The 21,041-nt window shown below is 44.8% G+C and overlaps 1 protein-coding gene across 1 annotated transcript in view; it reads left to right on the top strand.

The window, feature by feature from the left end:
* Positions 700–21,041, top strand: part of ENO4 (enolase family member 4) — a 28,243-nt gene continuing 7,901 nt past the window's right edge. Inside the window, exons 1-9 of the mRNA XM_005698518.3 lie at positions 700–921; positions 5,745–5,873; positions 6,773–6,963; positions 9,843–9,988; positions 12,189–12,358; positions 12,467–12,598; positions 14,357–14,410; positions 18,494–18,550; positions 19,815–19,982. Coding sequence (XP_005698575.2) covers positions 757–921; positions 5,745–5,873; positions 6,773–6,963; positions 9,843–9,988; positions 12,189–12,358; positions 12,467–12,598; positions 14,357–14,410; positions 18,494–18,550; positions 19,815–19,982 — 1,212 coding nt within the window. The 5' untranslated portion in view covers positions 700–756. The remainder of the gene's footprint in view (positions 922–5,744; positions 5,874–6,772; positions 6,964–9,842; positions 9,989–12,188; positions 12,359–12,466; positions 12,599–14,356; positions 14,411–18,493; positions 18,551–19,814; positions 19,983–21,041) is intronic.

Below are 21,041 nucleotides of genomic sequence, written 5' to 3'. Positions count from 1 at the left end.
CACCTCCACCCTACGCCCGGTCCTTAACGTACATCCCAAATTCGGGGGGGTGGGGCACTGTTCTTCCTTCTACGGTAAAATTTCACCTCACTAATCTCCCAGAGGAGGTCGAGTAGCCGGTTCTCTGCTGGACATCGTGGTATCCACAGCCAGCACACTGCTCGGCTCAGGGCAGGTAAACATCAGCCGAAGGAACGAACTGCGGAGTCCTCCACAGCTTAGGGAAGGACACCCAGCGTTCTTACAACCTCCCCAGGAGAGGGGGCCGGCACAGGCCGCCGCCCGGCCCAGAAGAGCTCCCTGATCGCGAGGAACGAGGGGGAAAGTGGGGAAGGCCTGATGGCCCGAGTCCCAGGGCCACCTGAGAACTGGCGCCACCCGGGGTTCGAGTCCCCAGCTGGGAAGCGGAGGGGCTAACCCTCTCTCACGTCTCCGCAAAAAGCGCTTCGTGAGAGTGTTAACCGTTTTCCCATCTGAAAACCGTCAGGGAAACACGTCCTGGAAAACGCCGCCAGGCCGGCGCTTGTCTCAAGAGTAAATAAGCCCAAAACCCGGGGCGGGGCGGGGGGTCAAAACCTCAGGGATAGGGAAGGAGGAAGGCGGAGGAGCCATTCGCGTCTGCCGCAAGCGGGAAGAACCCAAGCCAGAAAGCCTCGCGAGATCTGAGGTCGGGAATCTCGCTGCGTTGCCTAGCGACAGGGAGGACGCTCGCGGGCCCCCAGGCTAACCCCCGCTTGTAGCCTTAAATCTCCTACCATGGGGGAAGAAGGCGGCGGCCGCAGCTGTGGGACCACTAGGGAGCTGCAGAAGCTGAAGCAGCAGGCGATGGAGTATTACCGCGAGAACGACGTTCCGCGCAGGCTGGAAGAGCTGCTCAACTCCACCTTCTACCTCCAGCCTGCCGACGTCTACGGGCACCTGGTAGGGACCTGGGACCAGAACCCTCTTCCCTCCAGCCCCTCTCCCCCCGCCCCGCGCTGCGGCAACGCGGGGCGCTTGCGCCGCAGAGTCGCGCACGCGCGCCGCCGCTGGGTCCCGGCTGGGTTGACGCGGCGCCGGGACCCTGAAGGGAAGAAGCGGAGTGGAAACCTGGCTAAAGGAATCTCGAGAGAAAGTGGTGGACTGGAAACTGCTGGAGGAAAGAGGGTTCTGGGCGGATTTGTAGCTACGGCGCGACAGCTCAGGGGCTGGCAGGCATCCTCACTACCTCGGGGCGGACCTGTCCGGCTGCCAGTTATCTCCTTTAATCACAGTCCTTTATACCTCATAGCTCAGTTTACCAACCTTCAGCAGCCTCCTTTTGACCACGGAGCGAACGCCTTTGGCTTTCGCTACAGCGTAGCCTTCAGCCCACCCTGGGGCCTCGTACCCAGCAGGCTCCCATCGCTTCCAAGTTTCGGTCGATTTCAAACCTCGGCTCCTTGACTTGTGGGCCCCGCGTGCGCTCCGGGGATGCCCGTCCCACCTGACCAGCTCGCACCTAAAGTTCAAATTCAGATCAAAGTCTTGCCCCCCCCCTTCGCCCTGGACTGATCGTCCTGCAGCGGCCTTGTAGCATCCCCTATTTTGTATTGAAACCCTCCTTAGGCAGCTTGTGAGCTCCTGTGGAGAGAGGTGGGGGCGGCGGGGCGGGGGTTCATCTTTTCACATACCCCTTAGCTCCTCTGCTCAGCGCACCATCTGGTGCATATTTAGTCTTAAAGCCGTGGGCAGTTGAAACAAAGGCAGGCGTTTTCTCACTTCCAAACCCGTAAGTACTAACCAACACCCACCTTCTGAAAGGTATCATGGTTGGAACTGGTAGGGATTCGCACTACAGCGAGGCAGAATGACAACACCAAGCAGAGAATGTAAGTGCAGTGAAGAAGCAATGTGTCTACAGGGTTCAAAATCACATCTTGTCAGAGAAGTTAATATAGGGGATGTTCCACAAATATTTGTTTTTTTCTGTCTTGGCCAATACATCAAATCGGGGGAGGGGGGAGGGGAGGTGTTTATCGACGCACCTTGTCTTATGTGGTTACTATGATATCACTTCATCCCTAGGACCACGGTGAAGTAAACCTTATGATTCCGTGTTACAAATAAAGGAACCGTATCCCAGTGAATTTAGAATTGTTTCTCAAGGAACATTGTGAATGACAGAAATCAAACCAGGTCTGTGTCCCTAGTACCTAGCAGAGTGCATAGTGGACACTCACGATGAATAAGTGAATGCAGCTCCCAATTCCATTCTCTTTCCAGTCTCTAGCCAGAGGAATTCTTGAAAGTTAACTAGTCCAACTTCCTCATTTTAGAAAGACCCCAAGCTCTTGTCTCACAATGAATTAATGCAGAAGTTAAACCTGGAAACTTGGACTCTTGCCCCTAGTGTAATGCTCTTCCCAGTCTATTAGGCAACTAGGACTTTGGTTTATACAGCTCTTTGGGAACTTATACCTCAATTAGGGACAAGGGTCACTGATACATGAAATAACTGGAGTAATGGATAGGGTAATACAGAATTGTGTGCCAGACTGAGGAACAGACCACTGTGGGTTTGTTAAAGAAACTCAGGGGTGGGCAATATGCCTGTGGGCTGTGGCATGTGGGGGTTTTGGCCTGGGCTTTGATGAATGTTCAGGAGTTGACATAAAGGCACCTCCATTTCATTTTCTCAGTTGCTGCTCCAGTTCTTCTCAGTTGCTGTCCCAGGTCTGGCCCTCTTTATTCTCAGTCTCTCTCCCTCCCCATCAAGTTCATCCCACGAATGCTGCCAGAGTAGTGTTCCTCATCCCAAATCTGACCATCATTCTCTCACTCAGAACTTCCTGTGGTTCCCTCTTGCATGCTTAGTAAGATCCAACACATTCTAGTGCGTATGACTCACAGCGCTTGCCCCTACTTTGGTTCACAGGCTTATCTATGCTTCCCTCCCCTGCTCCTCTACATGGGCCCGCTGACTTTTTAAAAAATGTTGTTTCCCAATTCCCTCCCCTTCACTTATCCTATTCCCCCTACCTAAAGTATCTGCCTCAACTTCTCCATGTTGTCTGCCTGTGGAATACTACACAACCTCCTGTGTCCAGCTCAAATGCCATTTCTTCCATGCTTCTCTTACATAGCAGAGGAATTCAGGAAAGGGAGAGATCCCTGTGGGCAGTAGCAATACTATTTGCTCCTTCATAAAACTTATGATTAAGAGTTTGTGACTGGAAATCGGGCAGATTGGATTTGACCCTTAGCTCTGCTGCTGTGTAGCAGTAATGAACTGTTAAACTGATGGTCCCCAATGAACCACACCAACAGAATGAACACTCTTATGGAAGTCCCTCCTATATTGACTGGGGTCGTGGCCTTATGACTTGCTTTGATCCGTAGGACCTTGGCAAGTATGATGCAAACAGAGGTTTGGTAAGGGCTGGCATGATGTACTCTTGGAATACTCTTGGAAGTTAGTCATGCTGAAAGGAAATCTGATTGCCATGCTAGAGAGAGTGAAAGAGAGAGAGATCCTGTAGAGAGGCCCTAGCAGATGTGAGAGACCTCCCAGATACGCTGTGAGAAAGACAGATGGCCTGGCAGCCCCTGGATGTTCCAACCATCCTGGCTGAGACACTGTACATATGAATGAAAGCATTTTGAGTACTCCGAATTGAATCAAGCCTACAGATGACTGAATCTGTATAGGAGACCCCAGGCAAGATCAACCAAAGAATTGCCCAGTTAAGCCCAGCCTAGATTGCAGAATCATGAGCAAGTAGATGGCTTGAGCCACTAAGTCTGTTACAAAGCATTAAACATTGGTTATTTTAAGACATTGGTTAATGAAGACATTGGTTATTTTATCTCGGACAGGTTTCCCTCTGGAATTCAGTTTGCTCAACTGTGGAACTGAGGTGATACCACCTTATAGAGTTGTTTTGAGAAGTTAATAATATAATGTATACAAAGTGCCCAAGGTTGCATTAGACAGGTTGTGTCTGGCCTTTATTAATGTATGCAGGATTCAAATTTTGTTCTTGTTGTTTAGTTGCTAAGTCATATCTGACTCTTTGCAGCCCCGAGGACTGCAGCATGCCAGGCTTCCCTGTCCTTCACCATCTCTTGGAGTTTGCTCAGACTCATGTCCATTGAGTCAGTGATACCATCCAACCATGTCATCCTCTGTTACCCCTTTCTCCTCCTGCCCTCAATCTCTCCCAGCATCAGGGTCTTTTCTAACAAATCAATTTATGGAATCCCCAATATACCAGGCACTGTGGAATGTGATACAGTGATAAACAAGACCAAGTCACTCCTTTAAGGTACATACTAAACATTTTTAAAAAGTTAGTTCCATTTCCCTCCTTACACAATATGTGGTACATTGTAGGTGGGCATTACTTGTTGAATTGAACTCACTAATACACAAAAGTTAAACTAGATAATATTTTTCTTCTCAGGTATAGAGGAAGTAAATATTAATACTTACTCTATACCTGGGCTTCCAAGGTGGCTCAGTGGTAAAGAATCCGCCTGCCAATGCCTGAGACTCAGGAGACTCCAGTTCGATCCTTGGGTCAGGAAGATTCCCCTGGAGGAGGAAATGGCAACCCACTCTAGTATTTTTGCCTGGGGAATCCCATGTGCAGAGAAGTCTCACAGGTACAGTCCATGGGGTGGCAAAGAGTTGGACACAACTAAGCTACTGAGCACACATGCACGCACAGTCATATACAAACTATCATCCTGAAAATGCATGGATGGCTTGAAAATTGGCTTTTGCTTTAGCTCTGCTGGGCACCACCTTGGCGCTGGCACATTGCTGATGGATGTGAGATGACCAGTTAGGTAGGTTGTGGTCATTGGATTTTGAACTGAAAGATCAGAGGCCTAGTCTGCTATGTGGAAATAAAGAGTGAATACTGTCTGAAGATAAAAGAGGGTGAGGGGGTGGGCCTTCTCTCACCCCTCTTCCTTCCCTCCCAGCTCCCGGCTCTCTACACAGGGGCCCAGTCGTGAATCTTTTAATTTTTATTATTGTATCTATTTGGCTGCTCTGGGTCTTTGGGGTGGCCTGTGGAATCTTATTTTAGTTGCAGCATGTGGGATCTAGTTCCCTGACCAGGGATGGAACCTGTACCTCCTGCATTGGGAGCTCAGTCTTAGCCCCTGGATCAGCAGGGAAGTCCCTTGAATCTTTTTACTCAGTCTCCTTGAGAGGATTTTCTCCCTCAGCTTCATTCTCTTTCTTCTGTTTCCTGGATCAACTTCCAAATGACCTCTGTTCTTCCACATCAATGAAACTGCTGTCACTAAGGTTCCAACAGTCCTCTTTGAACATGTAGTTCTATGCATGAACTGATGGTAAATGAAGTACAGCCAATGTATAAGTCTTCACCTTTTCAAATACCTGCTTTGTGGGGAGGAATAATAATGAACCCCCTTAAGGCTTCCTGGGTTTGAATGCATCGCAGTTTTCTAGAAGCCAATTGACTTCAGCATCTTGGATGGAAGGATAGGTTAGGGCCCATAAAGAATGAACCAGGACCTTTAAATAAAGACATGCCTGTGAGTCTCCCATGAGAGTTCAATAGACAAATTTCCCCATGTACCAGAGGCTAAATCCAAGTCTCTATGTTCCCACAGAGCTGCTAGACTAATCCCAGAATGAGGACATTCACAGAGAGCTTTGCTAGAAACTAGAGTAAATGTGAATGACCTTTCAAAGATAAATTAGATGTGGTATTTTTGTGTGTTTTTTATGTGTGTGTGTGTTGAAGGCAAACTGCTTTTCTAAACTTGCAAAACCTCCCACCATATGCAAAGTTGTGGGGAAAAATGTGCTGGATGGACTTGGGCTTCCAACCCTCCAAGTGGAAATATTCTGCACCATTCAAAATTTTTCCAAGGTAGGAAGTAACTTAAACTTGTTCTTCTCTTTGTCTTGGCTCCACTGCATTTATTAGCATTTACTGTCTAAATAGTGGGAAATTAATGTTTTGAAATTCAGTGTCTGTGAAATACACATATAGTATTTGTAGGCAGTTATGAACCCAAAGCATGAATCATACAATCTGCCCTGATGGTTTATTATGCGCACTGTTGGTACAGACCTGAAGGTGATCTGAAGATTGAGACATGAAATGGGGCAAAAATAGTTTTAAAACTGACACTGCTAATGTCATGAGTTCTATAATCTGCAGATAGGGTTATAGATTCATGTATTTACATAAAGATTTACATAGATTTGGTGGCTCAGATGGTGACGAATCCGCCTGCAGTGCAGGAGACCTGGGTTGAGTCCTGGGTTGGGAAGATCCCCTGGAGAAGGGAACGGCTACCCACTCCAGTATTCTGGCCTGGAGAATTCCATGGACAGAGGAGCCTGGTGGGCTACAGTCCATGGGGTTGCAGAGTCGGACACGACTAAGCGACTCTCTCTCACTTACATAGAATTATAGATATGTAGACTGATCTACATAAAGAAAAATTCATTGTCATCCAGGAAAATAATTATGATTAAATCTGTCTCCTTTTTGCTATTTTTGAGAGAGGCAATGATAGAAATGAAGTTCAATGTAAGGTTTTTATAAGAGTATTTTAACAAGGTAATAATTTTAAACATTCCTTGAAGTCAGGTTCCACCGTGTTTCAATAGCTATAAAAATGTCTCAATGAAAATTATAGATTCTTATTTTCTCTTTGAAATTGGTGATAAAATATCATGTACCTTAAAGTTGGATACATTCAATTTCCTATTTCCTGTGAAAGGCAGGGAAAATGTAGAGCACATTTCTATTGTTTTCAGAACATATGTTCTGTGGTGATGGCAACGCACTTTGAAGCCCATGAGAACACTTCACCTGAGCTAGTTGAAGCCGAGGAGTTAGAAAGGGTGGATGCTGTCAGTACCGCAGTGCAGTGGGTCAACGAAACTCTCACTGAGGAGCTCCACGGCCTGGTGCCCTCCAACCAGGCTGAGGTGGATCAGGTACTCAGGTAAGTATGAAACCTTGAAACGTTAGTGTCCAATATAATTATGTACCTATTTTCTTTCCACTTCACCTGCCAATGAAACAGGTGTGTCCTATCTATAGGGTACAGTTGGGAAGTCAATTAGGAAACATGCTAAAGCATCAACATGCAGCATAAAGTGTTGTTTTTCTCCTGAAAACCCTCTTATTAAACTTCTACTGTGTAAGGCTACATAAGGCCTTTTGGCCTCTTTTTATGCATAGGGCTTTCCTAGGATTCAAAGTTTCTGTGGAAAAGGATGAAGAATTCAGACATCATCTTTTTCCCGTCTGTACCTCCTCACATGAGTCATCCCCATGAGCCTCTCTTATCCTTTTGTATGACCCAGTGGATGGTGCTTATGTTCTGATCTCCAAACACAGGCAGATATTCCAGGCCTTGCCCACAGGTTGACTCTAAAATGTGCAAACCAAGGAAGAATGGCTATGTGAGCATAGTTCACATAGCTAACCCAACCACGTGTGGGTTACCATTACTTTTCCTTTTGTGTAGATCAATGCCACAATCCTCATGGCCAAAGAAAGTCAACTGGATTCTCTTTCTTTAAGTTTTATCATTTGCTTAATTGTGTGTAACTTCACATTTTAGTTTGCATCAGAGTTGTATCGTGAACTTTTTTTGAATAGCTTTTTACAGGTTTTGAATGCTATATAATTTTGTGTGAGTTCTAGTTGTGTCTTTTATAAATAGTATGTGTGTGTGCGTGTGCATGCACATGTGTGTGCTCAGTCATGCCCGACTCTTTATAACCCTATGGATTGTAGCCCTCCAGTTTTTGAATGCTATTCCACTTCTTTGTGTGTGTTATTTGCTATTAACATATCCTTAATTGTTTTCCTAATCTCTTGGTCATACCTTCTACTTCATTACATTCCTTTTTTTCCTGGAACTTTCCCTCCCAAATCTCCCATCTTTGAGTTGTTCCTCTCTAGGCCTACTCGGAGACGGCAATGGCACCCCACTCCGTCCTCTTGCCTGGCAAATCCTATGGACGGAGGAGCCTGGAAGGCTGCAGTCCATGGGGTCGCGAAGAGTCTGACACAACTGAGCGACTTCACTTTCACTTTTCACTTTCATGCACTGGAGAAGGAAATGGCAACTCAACTCCAGTGTTCTGGCCTGGAGAATCCCAGGGACCGCGGAGCCTGGTGGGCTGCCACCTATGGTGTTGCATAGAGTTGGACACGACTGAAGTGACTTAGCAGCAGCAGCAGCAGCAGCAGACCTACTACAGCAATGTCATAAGATATCCCTTCATTGTTCTCCTGTTTCCTGGATCCCATATCTTCCTCTTTCTTGAATTGTTGGATTACATCCTGTAAAAGTAAGGATGAAGGCTTCTCTCATGGTACAGTGGATAAGAGTCCTCCTACCAATGCAGGAGAACACAAGTTTGATCTCTGGTCAGGGAAGATTCTACATGCTGCTGAGCAACTAAGCCCACACCTCCTGAGTCCAAGCTCTAGAGCCTGAGAGCCACGACTAGTGAAGCCTGCGTGCCTAGAGCCTGTGCTCTGCAACAAGAGAAGCGACCCCAAGAAGCCCACACACTGCAACAAAGAGTCGCCCTCGCTTGCTGCAGCTAGAGAAAATACTCACCCAGGAATGAAGACCCAGCAAGGCTATGGTTTTTCCAGTAGTCATGTATGGATGTGAGAGTTGGACTGTGAAGAAGGCTGAGCACTGAAGAATGGATGCTTTTGAACTGTGGTGTTGGAGAAGACTCTTGAGAGTCCCTTGGACTGCAAGGAGATCCAACCAGTCCATTCTAAAGGAGATCAACTGTGGGATTTCTTTGGAAGGAATGATGCTAAAGCTGAAGCTCCAGTACTTTGGCCACCTCATGCGAAGAGTTGACTCATTGGAGAAGACTTTGATGCTGGGAGGGATTGGGGGCAGGAGGAGAAGGGGACGACAGAGGATGAGATGGCTGGATGGCATCACGGACTCGATGGACGTGAGTCTGAGTGAACTCCGGGAGTTGGTGATGGACAGGGAGGCTTGGTGTGCTGCGATTCATGGGGTCGCAAAGAGTCAGACACGACTGAGTGACTGAACTGAACAGCCAAAATAAATATATATATATTTTTTCTTTTTTAAGTAAGGATGAGAAAAGAGTATTTGGGATATAAATTTTTGTAAGGGTATTCTTACATGTGAAAATGTTAGCATTTTGCCTTCATGTTTGACTGTTTAGCTGAGTATAGAATTCTCATTTGAAATCTGTTTCTTTCATTACTTTAAAGGCACAGCCCCACCAGCATCTGATGGAAATTTGATCCCCAAATCTTTTTTTTATTTTGGCTTGTTGTTTTTTTGTCTCTGGAAATTTTTACCCTCTTTTTATTCCAGGGAACTGAAATTTTATTTAGAGGTACCTCAGTTGGGGTTACCAAAAAATTTTTAGCTGTTCATTTTAAGCACTCACCTCAAATTTAAAAAAAAGTTAGTCCTGCATATAGTGCTATGTATTTCACTGTCTATGCTTGCCTCATTTTTTGTCTGATGATCATTTATTCAAAAAGAAAATCCAGTAGCCCTTAATCAAATTATTTCTTCAAATTTTACTTTAAAAATAATAAACAGGGCTCAGATAATTTTTAAAATGAGCACCCGAAATCTTTATACATTTATTTCCAGGCCAAAATGATTTTCAGTTCTTGAACACGGTTTTATAACTGTCATTTTTCAGTCTTGGAAATTGAAGCAGATTTGTTCTTAGGTAGCTTTAAAAGCAGAGTTAGCTACTGAAATATTTTAGGGTCAGCACTAAAACGTGACCAAAGTTACAAGCGATCTTCCTAAATAATCTCATTATAAATCCATACTTTCTTGACGTTAAGGACATTCTATGAAAATAAAGTACAAGAAGATAAGGAGAGAAAAGAATTGGAAAAGAACCTAGGAGACTCAACAGCACTTTCACCCCAGCTGCTGCTACCACCACCGCCTCCTCCACCTCCATCCAAGAAAAAAGGACAAAAGCAAGGTCAGTGGCTTATCATCTTGTAGAACCAACCATAAGTAACAAATGTGGGGGAAGAAAGGCTGAAGCTTGGACTTCCTTTTCAAGTTCAGGTCTCTCTGCTGCACACCTGGGTTGGGTTCCCACCAGGTACCATCCATCCTCCATGCCATTTCCTTGCTTGAAGCTACAATGTTAGGTCAGCATGGTTTTACCCCATCTTGCCCTCCATTTTTATTTGTAAGATTAAAAAATATTTCTTACCCAGATGTAAGCACTTAGTAAACAAAGGACTCTGAACAATACTTTGGACAAAGTACTCTGAAGAGTACTCTTTGCTGAAGGGCAGAGAGGGTGGCGGTGGGGGGTGACATGGAGACCTTCAGCTGCTTCTCCAATTTCCCATTAGCTCATCAGAAAGCCACTCCATATTTTAAAATTTAATGGTATCCTTTGATATGCATAACCAACATTTCTGCAGTCCCAGGTAACATATTAATGAAAACTTTCTTTGGAAGACCTTGCCATTTTAAGGCATATAATTGAAGTTATCATGGCCCTTTGCTCCACGCCTTCCAACATACTGTTCACCTCAGTTCCTCTAATATATTAATTCCAGAGCTGCTGCTAGTGTTGTAACAGTGTTTTGTATGTCCATCCAATTACAACATGCTCCTTGAAGGGATGAATCATGCCTCATTCAAGTTAGAACTGCCAGTTCCTAGCATGATGCTGGGAATAGACTAAATACCAGATGAGTGTGGATTCCATTGAGTAAGAAACCACCAGAACCATAGACCAAAGAGATCATGAAGACAAGGTCTCTTATTTCATAGATTCAGATGCTGAGGCCCAGACAGAGGAGGAGAGTTGCCCAAGGCAGAAAAATCTTGTTAGACGAATCTTCTGGAAGGTGGGGATGGCTGCTGCTGAATCATAGGTAGAGACCACCAGTGGGTGTTCATTTGGTGGTTTCTTTTGACTGATAGAACTTGGAATGTAAGACGGGAAAAAGTAGGAGGGAACTGTAATTTGCTAAACGTTTAATGTGTGCTGGGTGCTTACACATCTGACTCCACTTACCTTATATACCTAACTCAGGTCAGCAGCTGTGGGAAAGCAGAGAACAGGAGGGGAGCGAGAGATTTATTATGGATGCTCTGGTGCCTGATCAGACTAAGTGGCTGAGAATATATGAGGGTGAAAGATGGCTGGGGATTCTGAGTGGATGGTTAGATCTGGAAGGAATTCCTCATAGAAAAAGACATCCACTTGGGGCTGGCAAGCAAGATAACCAGTTAGATATACACATGAGATGTTCAACGAAAAGCTGGGTATGAAAGAGTGATGGTGGAACATAGAAAAACAAAGGGTTTGGAATTCAGAGACTGTCCAAATGCTCTCCTTAAATTCATGTTCTGCTGGATGTGGGAAAAGTCTTTAAGCCTAAGCCCTCATTTAGATGAGATAACAATCTCTACCTTATATGACTGTGGAAGGAGTTAATACTGAATATTACTCAGCCGTAAAAAAGAATTCATTTGAATCAGTTCTGATGAGATGGATGAAACTGGAGCCAATTATACAGAGTGAAGTAAGCCAGAAAGAAAAACACCAATACAGTATACTAACACATATATATGGAATTTAGGAAGATGGCAATGACGACCCTGTATGCAAGACAGGAAAAAAGACACAGATGTGTATACCGGACTTTTGGACTCAGAGGGAGAGGGAGAGGGTGGGATGATTTGGGAGAATGGGAACTCTAACATGTATACTGTCATGTAAGAATTGAATCGCCAGTCCATGTCTGACGTAGGGTGCAGCTTGCTTGGGGCTGGTGCATGGGGATGACCCAGAGAGATGTTGTGGGGAGGGAGGTGGGAGGGCGGGTTCATGTTTGGGAACGCATGTAAGAATTAAAGATTTTAAAATTAAAAAAAAATAATAAATAAATAAAATTAATAAAATTAAATTAAATTAAATTAAAAAAAAAAATAAAATGTCTTCGGCAAAATCCATGGCTGAGGACTGTTTGGACGTTAGAGAGTAGTGACATCAGACAGAAACTTCTCGGGGGTGGAAGTGGGGAATATGTTCTTCCCAGCCTCAGTTTTCAGCCTTTGCATCTGTAAGTAAAACATTGAAAAATACAGTTTTATCATAGTCACACTTTTGCTTTCTGGAAAGCAATCTTTTATCAATTTTTTTTTTTTTTCAGGAAGGATGGAGACTTCTGCAGAAAAACCAGTTATACCTGAAGAACCTCCTGAGCCTATCCTCTGTGGCAGCATGGCCATAGGGGCTGTGTCACTGGCCGTTGCCAAAACCAGTGCTGTGCTGGACAATAATCCTCTCTACCTGAACATTGCATTATTGAAGCACCACCAGGTTAGTGGCCATTACACACCTTTACAAGGACCATGAGTGTCTCAATACGAATGAACCATGTTTCTTATTTCCTCTTTTCCTCTTGCTCCCCCCCCACCCCCATTTCAGGAACAGCCAGAAAAACTAACTATACCTCTTCTGATGGTGTCGCTGGTCAGCTGTGGGAAGTCATCACCTGGGAAGCTGAATTTGATGAAAGAAGTGATCTGTATACCCCATCCTGGATTAACAGCTAAACAAGTACCTTACATTATCTCAAACTACCTTTTCTTTAAAAAAAAAACAAAACTTCATCAGTAAGTTTTTAGTGGATGCCCCCAAGGCTTATGATACCAATGGAAAAGGAATTAAATTAAAAATGAGAAAAAAATTTAGGAAATTAGGGAAGCGGGAAGAAAACAAGACCACAAATGAAAGGAGACCACATTTAGATCACCTTGGATCTCCGGCTCTTTATAATATTGACTCCTGCTAGAGGATCACAGTTGAGTTTGAGCAAGCTCCGGGAGTTGGTGATGGACAGGGAAGCCTGGTGTGCTGCAGTCCATGGGGTCTCAAAGTGTTGGACATGACTGAGCGACTGAAATGAACTGAGAGGCTCAGAGAGAAGCCTTGAGTGCTAGAAGGATGTTCTTTGGGGGCAACTGAGATATCTTTATTTACTAGTCTATGCACAATGGCTGCAACAAGAGAAAGCTGGCACTTTCATAGGAGCCCTTCTGTTAAGTAGGAACTACAGAGCCTAGCAGATTGCCTGGCACATAAGAGAGGTTTAGTGCATGTTTATGGAATCCTAAGTGGCATGTTTACTACTCAGAGGTCTGTCAGTGCCTAACTGTTCTTCAGTGGCGTAAGTGAGTCAATACACCTCTTTATATCTTCATGAAATATTCTGCCAATTAGGCATTAGGGAGAACTAAGCATTCGTATTCTGTAGTGGATGTTTACAGGAAAAGGACAGGAAGCTCCGTCCCCTCTGGGCAACATAGTGACTGATATTTTATCCAACCTAGTGAAAATCTTTTTTTTTTTTAATCTCAAGATGATTTCTTTATGATAAAGAATTCTTTTTATTTTTTTAAGGGAAATAGGCATTACCTCGCTTATATCAGTTTCGGAAGACTCGGATTTATATCTGGCGCACCATCTGTCAGATCCCGTGCAGATCCTGGTGCCAGGATCTTCCCTTCAGTTAATATCTGTTGTGCTATTTGGGTACCAGAGTGTTTGGCATGCCATTCTTCGTCTGTCTCCATATGCAGATCCCACCTCAGCAGAATACATCCTCCCCCTTTCTAAGTGACAGTGGATTTATACTAATTCAAACACTCCCATGCAGAAGCCCTTGATGACCTGCGACATGTGTTGCAAGAAGGTTGGTCAGGAGACCATGAAAGAGAGTGAAGTTAACGTGACTCAACCAACTAAACCAGCCAGTTCTGAACAGTGAAGAGAGGATAAGGAGGAAGAGCCTCTCATTCATTTTCACCCAAATAAAAATGGAGAGTTGAAATTAGCATTTAATCCTCTGATATTGTAGGCCATATGTAATTCACTATCCAGGATGTCTAATCAAAGACCCTACAAATATTCTGAGTTAGAAGTATTCATGTGTGGTATAAGTGTTTATATTTAAAATTCTAGACTGCAGTAGTGAAGTGTGAAGTGAAAGTCACTCAGTCGTGTCCGACTCAGACCCCATGGACTGTACAGCCCATGGAATTATCCAGGCCAGAATACTGGAGTAGGTAGCCTTTCCCTTCTCCAGGGGATCTTTCCAACCCAGGGATCAAACGCAGGTCTCCCGCATTGCAAGCGGATTCTTTACCAGCTGAGCCACAAGGGAAGCCCAAGAATACTGGAGTGGATAGCCTTTCCCTTCTCCAGGGGATCTTCCTGACCCAGGGCTCAAACCTGGGTCTCCTGCATTGCAGGCAGATTCTTTTATCAACTGAGCTATCAGGCAGTTATGGAAGATCACGGTTATTCTGCTTACAGGGTGTGGAGATGCTTCTGGAAATTCAGAAACAGATCAACAAAGCAATTGAAATGGTATGTAAAGAGGATATATGGTATGTAATAACTGATGCTTATATACCTTCTGGTGTCGAAATTATAGTTCATATGCAACATGATCAATATTGTTGCTACAGATAGGAAAACGTATTCATCTTCTTTGGGTTTTGACCATGACCCAAGCTCGTATGTTCCCTCATTGGCTATGTGGCCAGTTTCTAATGGAATTTAATCATCTCATTTTGATTTCTGAGGCAGCTGGCCCTGTGCGAAGATTATGAGGGAAAGATTTGGCCCCTAGGATCATGAGAGGCTGCTTGGTGTGATGGTGAAGGCACGGTCACATGTGCCTGCTCAGAATCCCAGTGTTGGGCAAATGAGTACCCTTGACTGAGAAGACTTGGGGGGGGGGGATGTCACAGAGGCTGCACGAGGGCAGCTGTAGAGGAACCAGGTGGTTCCATCATATTCTTTTTTTAATTTAAATTGGAAGATAACTGCTTTACAATGTTGTGTTGGTTTCTGCCATTCAACAATGTGAATCAGCCATAAGTATACATATATTCCCTCCCTCTAGAGCCTCCCTCCCTTGCCACCCCCATCCCACCCTTCTAGGTTGTCACAGCACACCGGGTTGGGCTGCGTGTGTTATACAGCAGCCTCCTATTAGCCATCTTACATATGGTCGTGTATATGTTTCAATGCTACCCTCCCAATTTGTCCCACCCTCTCCTTCCTCCAGTGTCCACAAAGTGCATCTCTGTGCACGGATGCATCAGGAATACGTGTTCAGATGCAGGAATGTACAGTCATGTTCTGACCAGGGTCATGCACAGGGCACAGGCTGAGGGGCCCAATCCTTGTCTTTAACTTTGGAATAATGCTGCATTTATAGAGAAGCTGCAGAGTCGGTGCAGAGAGTTCCCAAATACCCCCTTACCCAGTTTCCCCCAAGGTTAACAGGATACATCACCGAAGCACATTTATCACAACTAAGAAACCAAAAGGCTACGTTACTACTAACTGAACTCCAGACTTTATTCAAATTTCACTGGTTTTTCCACTAATGTCCTTCTGTTCCAGGATCCAGTCCTGAGCCCACAGTTACATCGTGTGAGGCTTCTAAACTACATGATTAGGACGCACTAGCTGATTCTCCTGCAGGATGGGGGCCAAGATGCCATCTCAATATGATGTGAAGGAACTTTGGCTCCAGTGCAGTCTTGCCAGCACTGAATCAGTGATGGGGTCAGGTGGCTGGCGCCCATGCCCTACAGTTGATCAGAATTGCTTTAAGCACCTGGCTACCCACTCCAGTATTCCTGACTGGAGAATCCCATGGTCAGAAGAGCCAAGGGGTCACAAAGAGTTGGACACCACTGAGTGACTAACACTTTCACATATTCATACTGGAGCCAGTTTCCAGGGTGATTTCCAGGAGGCCAACTTCCTTATAGGGGACCAGCCTGCAGAGATTCAGACTTGGACAAGTTAACCCTCACCTTGCCTTTTGCGTTGCCCCTTTACCAGCTGTGGGCCCTTGTGCCAATGACATAACCTTTCTGCCTCAGGCTCCTCGCCCACAAAATGGATATGACACATTTTGAGGAGTATACAAGTTGAATATATGCAGTGTGCTCAGAGCCGACCCAGCCCTGAGCAGTGCCTAGTGGTGGTGGCTGTCAGAGCCGGTGGAGGAGACCCAGCTTAGAATATTAGAGATTCAGGATATTTGAGCTTTCTGCAGTCATCCTGACTTTCAAATTTTTACTTATATAGTTTATTTTTAATTATACAAGTAGATCATGCATGTTCTTATTAAAATTCAAATTCTGGTAGAGCCAGTCCCCCCCACCCCACCCCTGTGCTAACTCTACCTGCCTGGACCCCACACTCACCACCACCCTCAGTTCCAGTTCCATCTCTAGAGCTGACCACTGTTAAAAATTGAGTGTGGTCTTCTAGCCTTTGTTTTGTATTTATACACACAAATATCACACATACAAGTATATAGCATGATTTGTATTTAAAATCATGTAAAATTCTGCACAAATCTCTGCAGATGCTTTATTTCTTTACCCTTTTTGTGTTCATCTTTTACTGATAATTTAGGAATTCTTTCTGTAATAAAGGCTTCAATCCTTTCTACATGTTACATTAATACCTAATTTCCTCTACCACATTGCCTGCCTTTTTAACTGTATTTTATGAAGTCATAGAGATATTTTTTCTTTTTCAATTTCGACAGAATGAAATGTATCACTGTGTTCTTCTAAGGCAGTGGTTCTTAGTGGGGAGTGATTTTGCCCAAAGGGACAATTGACAATGCCCAGAGACGTTCTAGGTTGTCCCAGTTTGAGGCTCTCCTGGCATCTAGAACACTGAGATCAGGGATGCAGCTACACATCCAACGGTGCACGAGGCCGCCCTTCAAGCAGAGGATCACCCAGTCAAAGTATCAAGAGTGCCATGGCTGCAAAACGGCTTTTGCCCTTACTCAGCTCTGGGCCACGAATATGCTGCTCTTTACCTGGAGGGTTCGGCACTCCCACATTCCCCCCTCCCACCAGGTATCCGCTTCTTCCAAGTCCCCTTCAGCTCTGCACTCCCCATCACACCGCCTTCCTCCTGGTTGTTACCTGCATCTCACTATCTGCCATCACTAGATCACAGCTTCCTGAGCCAGTGCTGTGTGTGTGTCTCGCTGTCTCTCTTGGCACATCACTTCGCTTCCTATATTATTTTTATTAATACCAAGGGATAGAAAGCTCAGCTGACTCCACAGTGAAAAGAAGCAGGATGACTTCTGTATTTGTGTATACTTGAGTATGAACCTTGTTGATTCTTGACAAACACGCCCCCGCTTATAGAGGCAATAACTGCCGGGCATTAAAGTGTGTCGTCTTTTTGGGGGGATGGCTGTGCTGGGTCTTTGTTGATTTTGCACAGGCTTTCTCTTGTTGTGCTGAAGCTGAAGCGCCAATACTTTGCCCACCTGATGCAATGAACTGACTCATTAGAAAAGACTCTGACGCTGAGAAATATTGAAGGCAGGAGGAGAAAGGGACAACAGAGGACGAGATGGTTGGATGGCATTACTGACTCTTTGGACATGAATTTGTACAAGCTCCGGGAGTTGGTGATGGACAGGGAAGCCTGGCGTGTTGCAGTCCATGGGGTCGCAAAGAGTCAGACATGACTGAGCGACTGAACTGAACTGAACTTGTTGCGGAGCACAGGGCCTAGGCACATGGACTTCAGCAGTTATAGCATTCGGGCTCAGTAGTTGTGGCATATATGGGCTTAGCCATTCTGTGGCATGTGGAATCTTCCTGGACCAGGGATCGAGCCCCTGTCCCCTGCATTGGCGGACAGGTTTCTGTCCACTGCACCACCAAGGAAGTCTCAAAGTGCATCCTATAAAAGGCTAAATCCATGTTACAGTGTGCTGTCAATACTGCAAACCGTGGGAGCGTATCATTGGTAATTTGCTTTGCTTTTAGTGTCACATGACATTACATACATCAGATCCAGCAGATTTAATGACCATCAGCTATTTCCGAAAGTCAAACCTATCCTGTAGGTGAGTGTTTGCACCGTAAGAATATTTAAAACAATATGTTGGGCCTTTAAAAGCAAATCCCACACTGGGGTTATTCCTTATGGACAAGAAGGGGACTTAATACCCTCCTGTAAAGAAATATTCCTGAACACAGCAGGAGTCAGGACATGATGAGGGAATACTTACTTATATAAGTAAAAATGCATGAACATGTATACCCATACCCCACACATGTGATCAAAGACAGAGTGTAAGAATGAATGAAAGGGAACATATACCTGATTTTGAGAAATGGTTTGAGGTTTATGAAGTTAAAGAGTGGTTGGCATCACCCGTGTGTGTGTGTGTGTGTGTGTGTGAGAGAGAGAGAGAGAGAGAGAGAGAGAGAGACGTGCAGCGTGAGAGAGAGAGAGAGAGAGAGAGAGAGAGAGAGAGACGTGCAGCGTGACCAGCTCTGCCCCAAAGCAGTTGCCAGGTCAGAGGACCAAAAGCTCTGCCTGCTGCCACAGACGTGTCTGAGAATCCCGAGTGACATATCTTTATCTTCTGTCCCACAGTCCCCTCCTCCAAAGCCAGAGACGAAAAAAAGTCACGATGGAGGCAAAAGAGGCCAAGTAAGTAAATGCATTTCCCACACTCTGTATGACAGGTCATTTATTCCCCGCCCTCTCCCCTCTCCCATAGTCACTCTGCTCCAGGACCAGGCCTCACATAAACAGAAATCGCATGGTGATATGGCTTCAAGGGGACTGGGACCCAGGCGGCCAGCCCCCAGAGCTGGAATATCATTCCATCCCTGCTTCTCCGGCAACAGGCTGCTGGGCCACCACTGCCTGCAATCGTCTGGCCCACTGAAATCTCAGACTTTGATCTTTCCCCAAGATCATTTGGGTCCTCACACCTCCTTCCACTGTTGTGCATCCTCTGTGCTGTGTCCTTTCAGCTGGAGTTGCCCATCCTTTTTAAAACCTTTCTTGAAGAGTTACATTTTTTAAAACATTTTTACAGATGTGCTGCACTGTGCTTAGTCGTGTCCAACTCTTTGAGTCCCCATGGACTCAGTCCATGCTGATTCTCCAGGCAAGAATACTGGAGTGGGTTGTCCTGCTCTCCTCCAGGGATCTTCCCAACCCAGAAATCGAACCCAGGTCTCCTGCATTGCAGGTGGATTCTTTTACTGTGTGAACCACCAGAGAAGCCCTTTGAACAGTTCAGTTCAGTCACTCAGTTGTGTCCAACTCTTTGCGGCCCCGTGGACTACAGCACGCCAGGCTTCCCTGTCCATCACCAACTCCCAGACCCTACTCAAACTCATGTCCGTTGGGTCGGTGATGCCATCCAACCATCTCATCCTCTCTTATCCCCTTCTCCTCCCGCCTTCAATCTTTCCCAGCATCAGGGTCTTTTCCAATGAGTCAGTTCTTTGCATCAGGTGGCCTTTTAACAGTTACATCCTTCTAAAGGAAAATGGGACACAGGAAAGAGCAGGTCTAGAGGAAGAAGGCAGAGTTAGGGAGAGGCGGGACAGGCACTTATAGGGACAGACTGAAGACTCACCAGCCTGGTAGTCATGGCTCAAGTCAGCCCGTGTTCAGTGGTAGAGCCAATAGAGAGATGACATGGGCAACTAAAGAGAGAGGAGTGTGTTCCCAGGTCAAACTTGAAAACCTCGGGAGTAAGAAAACTATTCCCAGACACTGCAGAACACTTATCTGCCCAGAGGTCATGCAGACATGAGCGGGAACTAGGACAAGATGAACGGAGAGTCAGAGGACCTTGTGTTTGTAGAGCTGAGTCTGGTTATTAACTGCCAACCACCAGAAGCTCCAAGAACCTTAGCGTGTTATATTCACATGCATGGTTTTCTTGATCCCACAGCAGCAGATCACCAGCAAGATGTCCCATCTTGGCTGTTTGACCATTAATTATGACACTATAGAGCAGCCACTGCTCCTCATACAAGGAATCTGTGCGAACCTGGGGCTAGAATTGGGAACGAACCTGCATCTAGCCATCAACTGTGCTGCACATGAGCTGATGGACTATGTAAGTTTCGACTCCAGAGTTTTTGCCTTTTGTTTCAGTCCCATTATTTTTTAAATTAGAACTCAAAAGAGGAGCCTATCTGTTTATATTTCCAAACAAATTCTATTTTTTCAAGTAATATCATGGAAGGGTCCAAATATAAATGGAGCTGGGAAAGCCAGGTTAGCTAATGACCAGACAACGTGCTTTGCTGTGTTTAGTCACTCAGTTGCGTCCAACTCTGTGCAGCTCTATGGACTGTAGCCCACCAGGCTCCTCTGTCCGTGAGGATTCACCAGGCAAGAACACTGGAGTGGGTTGCCATACCCTTCTCCAGGGGATCTTCACAACCCAGGGATCGAACCCAGGTCTCCCACATTGCAGATGGATTCTTCACCATCTGAGCCATCAGGGAAGCCTACAGTCTTTTTCTGATGGACAATAATAACATAACCATATACCTTTAAATATTAATAGGAAATGTCATAATAATTATATAGAGAAATTCTGTAATAAAAGTGACTAAATGGATTGCTTACATTGAAATCATGAGAACTGCTGAAAAATAATTTAACAAATTGGTATGTTCTGCTGAGTACATTCATTTGGTTGATGAATGCTGAATTGGTCAAGCATAAAAAGTGAGTCAGTTGTAACTATGACTTGACAAGCTCTTCTAGACACATGGTTCTTGGAGTTTTTGCTGGTGACTCACTTTTTAAATATAAAAAGTATTTCCAAGTTATTGAAGTTTTTGGAGAATAATTAGTAACGGTAATTAATGTCAAATTCAGGGGACATGACCAAATAGGATTCCACTTTAATTTGCAATTCTAATTTTTTACTTCAAAGGAAATCTTGAATAGTATATTCGAAACCTAAGTATCAGCTGACTTCTAAAGTTTTTAGTTTTCTAAAGAAACTAAGCACAGTAAAGAATGTTTAAGGTAATTTTCTATTCTTCACATAATGATTGGTTCCAAGGCATACCATTAAGAAAAATAATTGCATGTTTTCATCTACAACGTATACCATGAACTATGAATATACTGACTGCTAGCGCTAATGAGACTGGATATT

This window comes from Capra hircus, chromosome 26, assembly GCF_001704415.2.
Source record: "Capra hircus breed San Clemente chromosome 26, ASM170441v1, whole genome shotgun sequence".
In the NCBI taxonomy this organism is placed as follows: Eukaryota; Metazoa; Chordata; class Mammalia; order Artiodactyla; family Bovidae; genus Capra; species Capra hircus.
This window is presented reverse-complemented; position numbering and strand designations above follow the sequence as displayed.